The sequence below is a fragment of the Taurulus bubalis genome, assembly GCF_910589615.1.
Source record: "Taurulus bubalis genome assembly, chromosome: 14".
Lineage (NCBI taxonomy): Eukaryota > Metazoa > Chordata > Actinopteri > Perciformes > Cottidae > Taurulus > Taurulus bubalis.
Window position 1 is genome coordinate 19180508 of NC_136602.1, and position 12134 is coordinate 19192641.

The 12134-nt window shown below is 44.5% G+C and overlaps 1 protein-coding gene across 1 annotated transcript in view; it reads left to right on the forward strand.

Annotated features, from left to right (window-relative positions):
• Positions 1 to 477: 477 nt before the first annotated feature.
• Positions 478 to 12134, forward strand: part of plpp4 (phospholipid phosphatase 4) — a gene marked incomplete at both ends in the record, with an annotated part of 38220 nt that continues 26563 nt past the window's right edge. Inside the window, one exon of the mRNA XM_079229783.1 lies at positions 478 to 566. Coding sequence (XP_079085909.1) covers positions 478 to 566 — 89 coding nt within the window. The remainder of the gene's footprint in view (positions 567 to 12134) is intronic.

A 12134-nucleotide genomic window follows, 5' to 3' on the forward strand; every position in this document is an offset into this window, starting at 1 on the left:
TCTCCCTACCCTCACCACTCACCCACACCTCTCATGTTTTCCCACATCTAGGCTACTCCAAACTCCAACCCGGGTGAAGTACTTGATGGAGTGGAGGAACGATACTTCCACTCGGTAGAGCAGCAGCTGTCGGCCAACAGGGTTGCAATAATAAATAAAAAAACACCGCCCGAGGGGACTGAAGCAGACGGAGAGCATCGGAGACAGGCGAAGGCGTGGGGAAGGAGAGGAGGAGAGGAGAGGAGGGGAGGAGGGAGGGGAGGAGAAAAGACCGCTTCAGGTGTCGTACGAGTCGCGATGGAGGCGCGCGGCGTGCGTGATTAGAGGGAGCACCGCAACCGGGAGGCGCTCGCTTTCTTAAGGTGGATTACAAAGTGAAAAGAAGAAGAAAAAAGAAAAGAAAAGACACCTCGCGACTGACCGGGGCCGCCTTTGTCTCTGCAGTCTACTTCACTTGGCTGGATTACCTCGAGCACCATGAACGTGTCGCCCCCGGACCGCAGAAAAAACGTGCGGCAGCTGGCGTTGGAGATCGGCATCCGAGTTCTGCTCTTTGGAGTTTTTGTGTAAGTATTGCAAAGTCTCGTACATCTGGCATCGTGTGTGCCCTGGCACCCGGCCCCGATGACATGATGTGTGAGTGTGTGTGTGAGTGTGAGTGTGTTTTAACATGCCTGAGACACTGAGCTGCTGCGTTCAGGGTCATCTGTTGGCGCTGGTCGCGGTCCCTGCTGTGCGTTGAGCCGCAGTTAACAAGGAGAGATCCCCGCTGCGGTAACAGGTTGCAAAAAAAACAACAACAAAAAAACAAGTTGAGCATTTTACTTCACGTCACGAATCAGTGTGACTCATGTTGTAGCCTAGATTATCGCTTCTTTGACCACTTCACTCCACAAGAAATATATCTAATGAAAGCAGCCCAAACACCCTGACACACCTATGCACAGTACTTTTTATGTTGTTATTTGTATGATGTATTAACCCTTACCATAAGGTTGTGCCTCTCAGACGCAGCCTTAAAAACTATCATAAATACACATTATTACTTGTTTGTATATAGCCCCTGGGGGCGTTGAGCATTGTGTTTTGCATCACAATGGTTTCATATTTATTTACTTTGCTTCATGTGATACAACGCCTCCTGGTCCATGTTATCTGACATGACTCACACATCGCATGCTCTCTCTCTCTCTCTCTCTCTCTCTCTCTCTCTCTCTCTCTCTCTCTCTCTCTCTCTCTCTCTCTCATTATATCTGAGAGAGAAAAACACAGAGGAGAAGAAGAAAGAACGAAAGAAGTCCAAAAATCAGCAACGCAGTCTGCATAGTCTGTGTGCACACTGTCGTTACCATCTGTCCCTGGGCTAAGTGGTCCAGCAGTGTGTGTGTGTGTGTGTGTGTGTGTGTGTGTGTGTGTGTGTGTGTGTGTGTGTGTGTGTGTGCGCGCGCGCTGCTGTCACCCTTTTAAAAGGATTACAGAGCCAAGAACTCACCTGGAGGGACCAGACCATTGAGCATGATGCAGCCCCTCTGTGAGACCCACATCTGTGGCTGATCTGCTATTGCGTTATGGAGTGCTCCAAGCCACACATAAAAAAGAAATAAAGAAATTTCACCCAATATCATCATCATCATCATCAACTTGCTTGCTGTATTATGCTGCCACCGAAGCCCCCACCCTGTCACAAAGTCCTTGATCCTCGTAATGAATGGAGGTTTACACAGAAAGCCCGCTGAAGGCGAGTAAGCCGTATAGGCGAAGGGGCATCTTCAGTAAACCTGACCTGCTTCACAGTAGTACAGTAGTGCCCTCATTACACGGCATGATTTTGGTTCCACATCCACTTTAAACTTCATCTGCGTGACACAGATGTGCTGGTGAAGCACGGAGCCACGAATTCCCAAATTTGTTTTCGTGGGTAATTATATTTTGGGTTAGCAATAGAACTATGTGTTTTGACAGAGGGAGAATTTGGTCTAATAGATTTCTTTGGGACCAGCTTTCTGCCTAACGGATCAGAGCGAGGGCTGCTCTCTGGTCCCGCGGGGCAGCAGTTCCCTGTTCTGGTCACACCTCGAAGCCCGAGGTGAAGGCGGGATAATTGGGGTCAACTAGAATCTGATTTTTTTATTATTTTTTTCTTCCCCGAAGGTGCAAAGGACGGTTTCATGTCTACTGCTTGGTGCCGATGTAATACCCCTTATCTGTGTGTCCCCTCGTCTTTCCTCACGTCATTGCTCATTTAGAATCTTTTTTCTGCCGTTTTTCAATCTTATTGCTTTCTACCTCTGCAGCTCAGTATTACATTTGGAGGAAAAGAAAGAACCCAATTTTTCAGTCGCTGTTCATATTCCTTCATAGTTGTGTACATGTACCAAGAGGTGTTGAAATTGAGTTCCTTAATGCGTTAGTTTGGGCTCATAAACAGATATGGATGCATCAGAAAGGCATGTTCTTTCTCTCCACCACAGTTAACCCTGTCTCTGCACTGCTCTTTCTGCATAAACCAAAGTGCCCTGGATTCTCTGCATTATTCACAGACACATTTTGTCAAAGATGACTTGCCTTTGAGGGAATATTGCTTTTTATTTGCCCGCACTTGCCAAGCTGCCTGCCTGCCTGTCCCAGGCCTCAGGAGGTGCGCTGACCTTAAGCAGCGGGCCAAGTGTGTGACGTGAGGTCGACCCTGTGCCATCAAACAGCGAATGCCATGCAGTCATCGTAGCTCGCTGGACACTCCAGGAGTCACCCATCTCACCAAAGCGAAGCAAAAAGTTTAATCTAAATGGAAATAGATCTTTGACATTAAACCAACAGAAGCTGAAAACTGCATGAGGAAAAGTAATTTTTCTTCTCATCACAGAATGAGAGGATAATGAGATGGGTGCTATTTCCCTTTACTTGTAAGCCGGAGCAAAACAGAGCGTCGACAAATACCCGAGAAGTCATTTCTCCCTTGAGTGGTTGTGTGGCTGAGCTCGTGTCCTAAATCAATCAACACAAGTGTCTGTGGACACTTGAATAAGCCCGTACATATTAGAATGCTGGCTCAAAGAACAACAGCAGACCAAACAAAAGGACAGAAGGACCAAAAGAAAGAGACAGAGGTGATAGATAAGATGGAGGACATGGAGTTAGCAGGATCTGGATTGTTTTAAGATTCGCTAGATTAAAACTCCTCCGAGAACTCTTAATCAGTGCCATCTAAAAGCACGGTGATGGAGCGAATGGCCAGAGAAGAGGGCAGCTTGTTTATGTTCAACTAGATAGAGTAGATTCATTTGTGCCAAAGGTTACAGGGTTGCAGTTTGGACTCTCTTATTGCAGAGAATTATGGCGATCAAAGAGGATTATTTTGTGTATTAGATGTATTTGCATTGAAGCCTGCCAGAATGTGAAAACACCCACTGACATTGACGTGATCTTGGTATTTTATGAGTCGTGCGGTCTGAGACGTCACTGGCCATCCCTCAAAAACGATTTTTCGGCTCACTGCGAATTATCCCCTCCTCTCAGAGGAAGGCTTAGGAGCATCCCTGGGATACGGCCCAGAGCCTTGGCAAGTCTCAGAAAGCCTTGCGAGATGTTGGGGGAAGAGTAGAATGTCAAGGCCTCGGACTGATGAAGAATAAGAGGATTGTTCAGCATGCATGTTGAGGATGGGGCATTCTGTTTTTGAGGAGAAAATCTCTTTGTAGAGGATTGGTTACAGTGTCACGAGGGCCTCTGCTTCTCCTTCAACAAACAGTTCACTATGGCTGCTCTATCTTGTTCCATTAGCTAACACCTTTAAAAAAAAAGTAATGTTAAAAGGATCGGCTGACAAAATAATGTTAAAAACGAATCATGTTCAGTGCGAACCACAGTGACAAATACATTGTGTTTTCTGTGACTGCTTCACAAAGCCACCCTGTGTTTTGCCAGCTCAGATGTTTGATATAAAGCAGCAGCATAATGTTGTGTTTGCAGTAGCACAGTACATCTTTGTTCGCCTGTAAAGAAAGCGAAAAGTAAATAGTGAGGTTGTTATCGATGAGATAAAGTTGCACTGGATTACGCGCATGTATTTTTTCTGTTCAATTAAATCCCTCGGGTTTAGGTGGGCAATCTGAATTTAGTGCGGGAATAGCAAACTCCACCACCACCAATGAACACTCTAATATGTCGAGAAATAATTACAGAATATTATAAATACATGAAATAACTAATGTAGGACACAAGCGACCTGTTGGATTTCGAAGGATTCTAACTTAAAAAAAATATGTAATGTACTGACACCAAAGTATTCTTATACATTTCCCCAAACTTAGTCCAGTGATTTTTTTTTTAATATATGGATATATATTTAAATATGGATATGTGGTAAAGATATTTCCTTAGAGAAAATGTTCAGCCGCAGGCCACAGGTGTGAGTGCTACTTTAAAGCTCCTTTAAACGGTGTTTAATATTAATCCCTGCAATCTGAAATGGTCGCTAATACTGACAATCCCCATCTCCCAAAATAGGCCCTCCACTCTGCAGCTGTGGAGCTTTCAGCTCTTTGTTAGATCTCACAGGTCTATATGGTTATGTTCCAAATAGCTCCCATACCCATGGGCAAAATATCCAAGCAAATGAAAAGATCACGTTAATAGAAAGAGCTGAAAATTAGCAACCGAGGAAGAAAGTGCAACATCCAGCAGCAGGCGGTGGCAAAAAAGACTCCGATGTATGCTTGTGTTGCTCTCACACCTTTTGTTGCTTTGATTCTGCTGTCCTACTGCGGTTAGAAACGACTGGAGTAATCTGCCGCTTGGAGAGAGTGTGATTACTGGCAGTGGCAAGCGTGTGGCAAGTCTGTGGCAGGCGTCAGCTAGGTGTCAGGACGGCGGCGAGTCTGTGTCAGGCATCAGTCAAGTGCCAGGACAGCGGCAAGCGAACGTCACTCATTTGGCACTCCTGGCATGTTAGTTTAAATGTATTTTGCCGTCTCTTATTGACACGTAATGAAATTGTACAGGTTCAATTGTTGAATAAAGAAGAAAAGAAAAATGTACATTTCCTGGGAACACCCATTGTTGTTATGACATGTCAGTTGCCGTAAATCATATTTATGATTTTAGTTGAGTCAGCTGAGCCTCTGTTCTCTGTATACATCCTTCGAGCAACTTTCCGGTACTTTTTTGTTTATCATTCAATTTATTTATGTATGATTTTGCTGGTTTTGAAACAAAAAGGAACAAAATATACTCTTATAATTACTTTTATAGTAATTTACAACAATCGGCTAATATAATGAAAATAAATCAGCAAGTAGTCAGAGTGCCACCACTAGGGGGCCAGTAGTCAGAGAGGGGCCACAGTCCTGGCACCTGATTGACACCTGCCATACGTTTGCCACAGACTTGCCAGTGCCACAAGGAGGAGCTCGGCCTTGCTGGCCGCTTGTCTGTCTGACTATTAAAGCGCATTCTCTGACTTCAATAATTTTGCCAGCCAACATCTGAACACTGAATCACAGGTCATCCAATCTGTAACCCTCATTATCTCAGGAGATGAAGTAAAAATTGAGATTGCAGTCTTAACTGTGGATGGAGCATCGTGGAAACACTTTTCTGATTGGATGCCGTTGAAACAAATTGACCAGAGACGGAGGGATAACAAAGACGGTAAAGGATGCGGCCTCCAGGAATGTCCATTCGTTGATCCTTATCTGAATCAGCACAGAGCCAACACCCATTGCTGGGCTTGTAAAATCAACCTGATTAATTACTGAGTAGCCTTTTGAAAAGCGTCAGTCTGTTCAGGTACCTCCAATTAAACCAAACAAAAGAAAGATAATTCGACAGGTGCAGGTGAAAGCATGAGGGGACAGTACAAACAGTGGTAGAGGATTTGCTGAATGACCGTGATGAATCAAGAATCTGAGACGTCTGTGGAAAAATGCAGAAACAAAAAAAGGCCACGTCGGAGAAAGAAGACTATTCATGTAAAGAAAGGATGGACAGAGCTGTTTGTGTTTAGCAGACGGATAGTGTTGCTCAGCAAACTCAGCAGGTGCCTCGAAAGAAATAGCCATTATTCCAATGAGAGCAGAGGCAGCCGACTATCACAGCAAGACCAGGGATTCCCTAACAGCCCAGTCTGTCACTGCTCTAAGCTACTCTGGCATTTCATTCCCCGCAATCGTTTGATCAGCTCATTATGTCTCTCTGTCCCTGCTGTCATCCATCCAACCCCATCTCTTTATCCCTCCATGGGTAACCGATCGCTCAGTTTCTCTACGTGTGTTCTTTTCACCGTTTCTTCTTCAAGGAAGACTGTGTTTACTGTGGTTGCCCCTGGAGGTCAACGTATCCATTAGACGGTGATAATATATATCGTAGGCAGAAACACAATTAGACAGACAATGCCTCCACTGGTATTGGATGCATAGCCTTGAGATTATGTTCAGATGTTCATGTGCCGGATTTGATCATCAATACTTATGAATAGTAACACATAGTGACATTCCCCTCAGGCTCGGCTATGCTTTGTGTTGGGTGCTCATGAGAAAAAGGTATCTAACTATATTATTAACTGTATTATGCATAATAGCATACACAATTGGCCACCTAAAATATGAGTTTGCTGCAGCAGGATGCACGATTGACCACGGACAGACAATGAGCTGCACACACACACACACACACACACACACACACACACACACACACACACACACACACACACACACACACACACACACACACACACACACAAACTGATTGCATGGCCCTGGCAGTAAAAATAATATATTATATTATACATCTGAATTTGCAAAGTAACTATAACTACAGCTGTCAAATACAATAAAGGTGATAATGAATTGTACCTCAACATTTTAAAAGCACAGTACTTGAGTACAGTACATGTCTCAGTTGCCAGTTTATAACCTACATGATGGTGCATCTGTTGCAGACTGCATTAGTTGTACCTGGGTGTACCTAATAATCTGGCAATTGAGAGTGTAGACTCATAGAAAATAACACTTTTGGTCAATAGACAGATTTGGGTCAATATGAAATTAATCGAAGCAAACATTCTTGCATAACTTTGCTGTGAGTTCATAACATCTCATCTGAAGAAGATTTGAGGTTGTTTCTCTTCTGTTACATCCAGTCTGCGCTTGTATCGCAAAGAGTTGTGGAAGAAAATCATAACCAATTAAATTGTATGGTGTAGTCATTAGTGACACAAAGAATTATTGCACCTTCACCCAAATCTCTCTGAATTCCTGGCCCACATAGCTCTCATTCCGAAGTGGAATGAATATAATGAATCAGATGCTTACAGGGGGCATTCATCAAGACTCCCATCATTAGCATACGGTCACAGTCAGGGTTGTGCTTATGCTGGTGGGCATTTCTTAATTGGCATTTTTTTTAGCTGTAAAATGATATGATGGAATTGAACTGTTACTATCACACAATTACATGTTTACAATGCTGAAACTTTTGGTGGAAGTTCTTACTGCAGCATGGTATTCTGTCAAGAATAATGAACTATTATTGGCAATAACATTACATCGACCGACTGTACGGTATCATGTGCTGCGGCCGATCCATTTGTCGAGAAATGTTCTGCAAAAATGTCCCCGTCATGATGAAATAGTTGGACTTCAGCTGGCGCTCAGCGGGTGGCGGCTGGGCTGAGGGGGGAACGTCGTAGACCTCGGAGGTGAGGACGGAGTGTGAAAGTGACAGTTCCGGCACTGCTTTACACTTCCTCCTGTCATGATATTTCTATTCTGGTCCGCTTGCTGTCTCTCTCTCTCACTCTCTCTTTCTCTCTCTCTCTCCTCTGTCTGTCACTTCCTCCCTCCACTGCCCCTTTTCTGAGGTATTTCCTTTAGATATGCCCCATTACTGTCATTTCCAGCTTCATCCTCTTATCTGTAAAAAGACAGACGAGGGGCTGAGGAGATGAAAGCGCCTTTGTCCACACATGTATCCTGGCCCAAATCTCAAATATATAACAAGTATGCCCCTCTCCTTCTTTAGATGCCTTCATTTTGTTTGTGTTGTGTGTTGTGTGTGTGTGTGTGTGTGTGTGTGTGTGTGTGTGTGTGTGTGTGTGTGTGTCCCTCTCAGGCCCCTGGGTTTTGCTGTCAGACCAGACTTTTTCCTTGATGAAGTTCATACAATGTCGCCATAGCTCATTTTTGCCACAGAAAAGGTGAACAACACTTTATGTTACAGCCGGCGATGAGGTAGAGACACGTCCCTGGCAACTTTTATAACTTATAAGGTCACCAGCCATTGTGTTTCATGTTCATTAAATTTATATCAGCTTTAGATGCTTGCTGACTGCTGGGAACAGACGTGGGCGTTATTGACAAATTGAAATTCACATGCACCATCTCATTATATTTTGACACACAGATTTTTAGGCTGTCGGGGGAAGCTTGCACGGCGGACGACAACTTGACTATGATTATAGTTGTGTAACAAAGGCAATCTCCAAATTCTCCTGGTGACTTCTCAATGATTGCACCATTGCTGATTATTGCTGGACTTGGCTGACATCTCTCTCCCTCTTTCTTTATTAGCTCTGTTGCCTATCCGCCCACCTTCAACCAAAGGTCCAGTCGGATAGAATAGGCTTTAGGCTACACCGTATATAAGCTCTACTATACATGAGCCAGGGTTTTTAGCTTCCATTTTGATCAAATTGGTACCATTAAAAAAATATCTGTTGAATTATGTATGAGCAGTTCCTTTCTGCAATGTAGCCTTGGATGTACAGACAGCTATCACTGCGTTCCTTTGATACTGAAGAGAAACGTTAAAATATGATGATTCTAAAGCAAGTTCTGGGGTGATGAGACGTTTTCTCTTTCTAGCTTCCAAGCATTTGTTTGTGGTGATGATTGTATCCTCGTAAAAAGTGCAAGTCGTGCTGAATCCTAAAATATGTGTCTGTGTTCGCATTCAACAGAGTCATGATTCAAAATGCGGCCAACCTACAGTAATAACTAACGTCCTGCTGTATTTAGAACGCCAGCATGCACCTGTCCCCTTCACCTTGAAAACTAACTTCTTCCCTCCACGTCCCCCCATGCAACCCCTTCACAGTTTCAAAACACCTGGTTTAAAACCAAGGTCAAAGGTCAATACTCTTTTTGTCTTTTTAGCCAAGAATATTCTGCAACATTCTGCAGCTACAAGCCCCACATGGCTCCACCAAGCTGTTCCCCTAAAGGAATAAAAGGAAACAGTGGCAGGGCAAGGATTCCTCCTCACATCACTTTACTTGTATGTGCAGTGGGGATATTTCTACATCAGCGGGCTTTGTTTATTTGCTCATGCAAATTGAGAAAGCTTCTAAAACGACATCACCGTCCTCAAGATAATAAGAAAAAAAAAGAAGAAAAAAAATCAAATATGACGTGGTGATTTTCTTTCCAGAGAATCCAAATGGCAGCCAAACTCGTCCCAGAGAGAAGAGTGCTTGGCAGAAAACAAAACAAATAACAGGACGGGGGGAAAACAAAAAAATAAAGCCGTGGCCAATGAAACTCAGCCGAGCAACTTAAACAGCCTGGCAAAGTGAGAGAACGTTCAATATATACACGTTCCAGATCGGCAGATGTATTGTAAGTGAGTATAGCTCCATGAAAGTACATCGTCACTCTGTGTGTTTTGTGTCTGTTCATGTTCCTAAGGAAAAGCCGGTATTTGTGTCTCGGATTTTCTGTGTGTGTGTGTGTGTGTGTGTGTGTGTGTGTGTGTGTGTGTGTGTGTGTGTGTGTGTGTGTGTGTGTGTGTGTGTGTGTGTGCGTGTGTGCATCTATTAGTGCACCCTGGCTGCTGATGCGTCTGATAGCACTGTGCAGATGCTGTTGAGGGCTGTGCATGTCCGCCCTCGCTTTGAACGGACCGAGACCACGAAGCTGGAATCTCTTCCTCCTGTTGCTGGTAACTTCGACATTTCGCCAGGATGAACAATGAGCACGACAGCACTGATGAATGCTGGCCTTGTGTCCCGGGCCCATTCTTGTGTCCGACATCCCGGCCAGTGAGTGATCAGGGTGTCCCTGTGTAAATCTCGCCTCCCTCGAGTCCTCTTATCGACACTCCAAGCACAGTTAACTTATGCCTGACTTCATGAACGCCACACGCAAGCAGAAGCACCCACATGCTGAGATTTGAAAAACTCTGTAAAAGGAAAAAAAAAGGTTTACGATAGTAAAATAAAACTTAAAATAATAGTGTTCTACCTATTTAGAGCTTACACTCTTTTACTGTCATGGTATGTTGTTCACAGTGATCAGTGGACCTTGAGGTGCTCGCTCTGAGCGGGACACAGACACCTTAACCTCTGAGGAAACCACAGATGTCAATTATTTAGCAGCAATTCAATATGTGAGCCAGAGCAGGTCTGTTTATTAACAACATTTTTTTTCATGTTTTCATTATCATCAATTTCAAAGCAAAGCAACTGAAGTGGAACAAAAAGATATTTCCTGTAGATTTAAACATTTTAAGGTTAACTGATAAATACATAATTCCCTTGTGTATTCACCCTCTGGTGAGTGTGATTTATCTAAAGGTCGCAGGATAATTACAGAGCAACTCCTGTGCACCGCGCGGCTTTATGTGCAGCATCCGAGGGTGACGGGGTCCCTCGTTCTGACGAGCCGACTCCAATGGGCCGGTAAAAAGTCGATGCATGTGCTCAGCAAGCTCAATGAATATGAGCCCTGGACCTGCGGAGCATTTGGAGAACCTGTTGGCAGATCATCAGCCTGGCTCGATGCTCTCCTGCTGTGGGCTGGAAACCTATCTCGCCACGACACCCCCTCCCACACACACACACACACACACACACATACACAGACCACCACCACCACCATGCTTCCTTGATTCCCCCAATCCCTTGTGTCCCTTCGGCCGTGTCCCGCCAGCTTCAGACCACTGCGTTCCTCAATGCCTGTCTCAAATGTGTCTCAAATGTGCCTCTGACCTTTCCCATCGTGTCTCTGGGACCTTTATCGCAGACGGACACCTGCGGGCTGACCAAGCTGGGCCCCTCGTTGCATTCACATTATATATACTGGCTTCTTTAGCAAACATTTTTTAATCGTCCAGTGTAAAAAAGCGATTTAAATTGAAATGACGCCGCATTTTTCCACCGGAGTGTCACGTGAAAAGCAGATAGCGTTTCCTTTCCTCTCTCTCTCTCCCTTTTTGCCAAATTGAGAAGGGGTATCTCTCCGGGGGGGTCGACGCTAGCTGAGTGTCACTCAGGCTCTATGACAAGACCGGTGCTGTGCATTCCTCACACGTTCGGCAGAGGCAGAGGCCGTGACTGTAACCCACTAACACAAACCGAGACAGAGAGAAGGCCGACGTGATATTTATTGCACTCGCACAATTCTGACTTGCAGAGCAGAGTACAGTGTGAGACGCCTCGAGGAAAAGATACATAACGTCCTTGTGAATACCTCCCCGGTAATTATGTTGATCGAATATGATTATATTAGCTATGCAGATGGTTGTATGGGGAATTCAGAAGAGGATATTAATATAACTAGTGTAGGTGTTTGACTTTGTTTGTTGGTTAACAACTCATTTTTTTTACTAACAGCTTCTCCTCCGAGGCACAGCACCTCAGTCCTCTGGTCTCAGTTCCGTCGCCCAACTCCAAACTTTAAACCCATCGCCACAACCAAGTCACTCAACCGGACCTGCAGGCTCAATAACTTCTGTTTCCGCAAATTCCCCTGCAGGGTGCTCCAATTCCGTCAGAAAAAGAGAAGAAAAAAAACGCAGCCTCAAACGTCATGATTTTCGGTCTCTGTAATCCGATGGGAACCCTCCAAGTAGATTGTAGCCTGATTGAAACCTCCGTTCCTAAAAAGCGCAGTTATCCCCAGGCCTCTTACAATCAACAGCACACATAAGCACACGCATCAGTTGTCAAGGCAGCAGCGCTGTGCTCTGGTCTGCGGGTCCAATGTGAATGAAATAAAGTGACCTAATTTAATCAAGAACGCATCCTCAGTCAGTCGGCTCCCCTCTTTCTCCACTGTGACCCTCCTCTAATCGAGTTGCCTCAGTGCTTTATTCAATCACAGATACCCAGTTGTCTGTATTTTAATCCAGCAGTG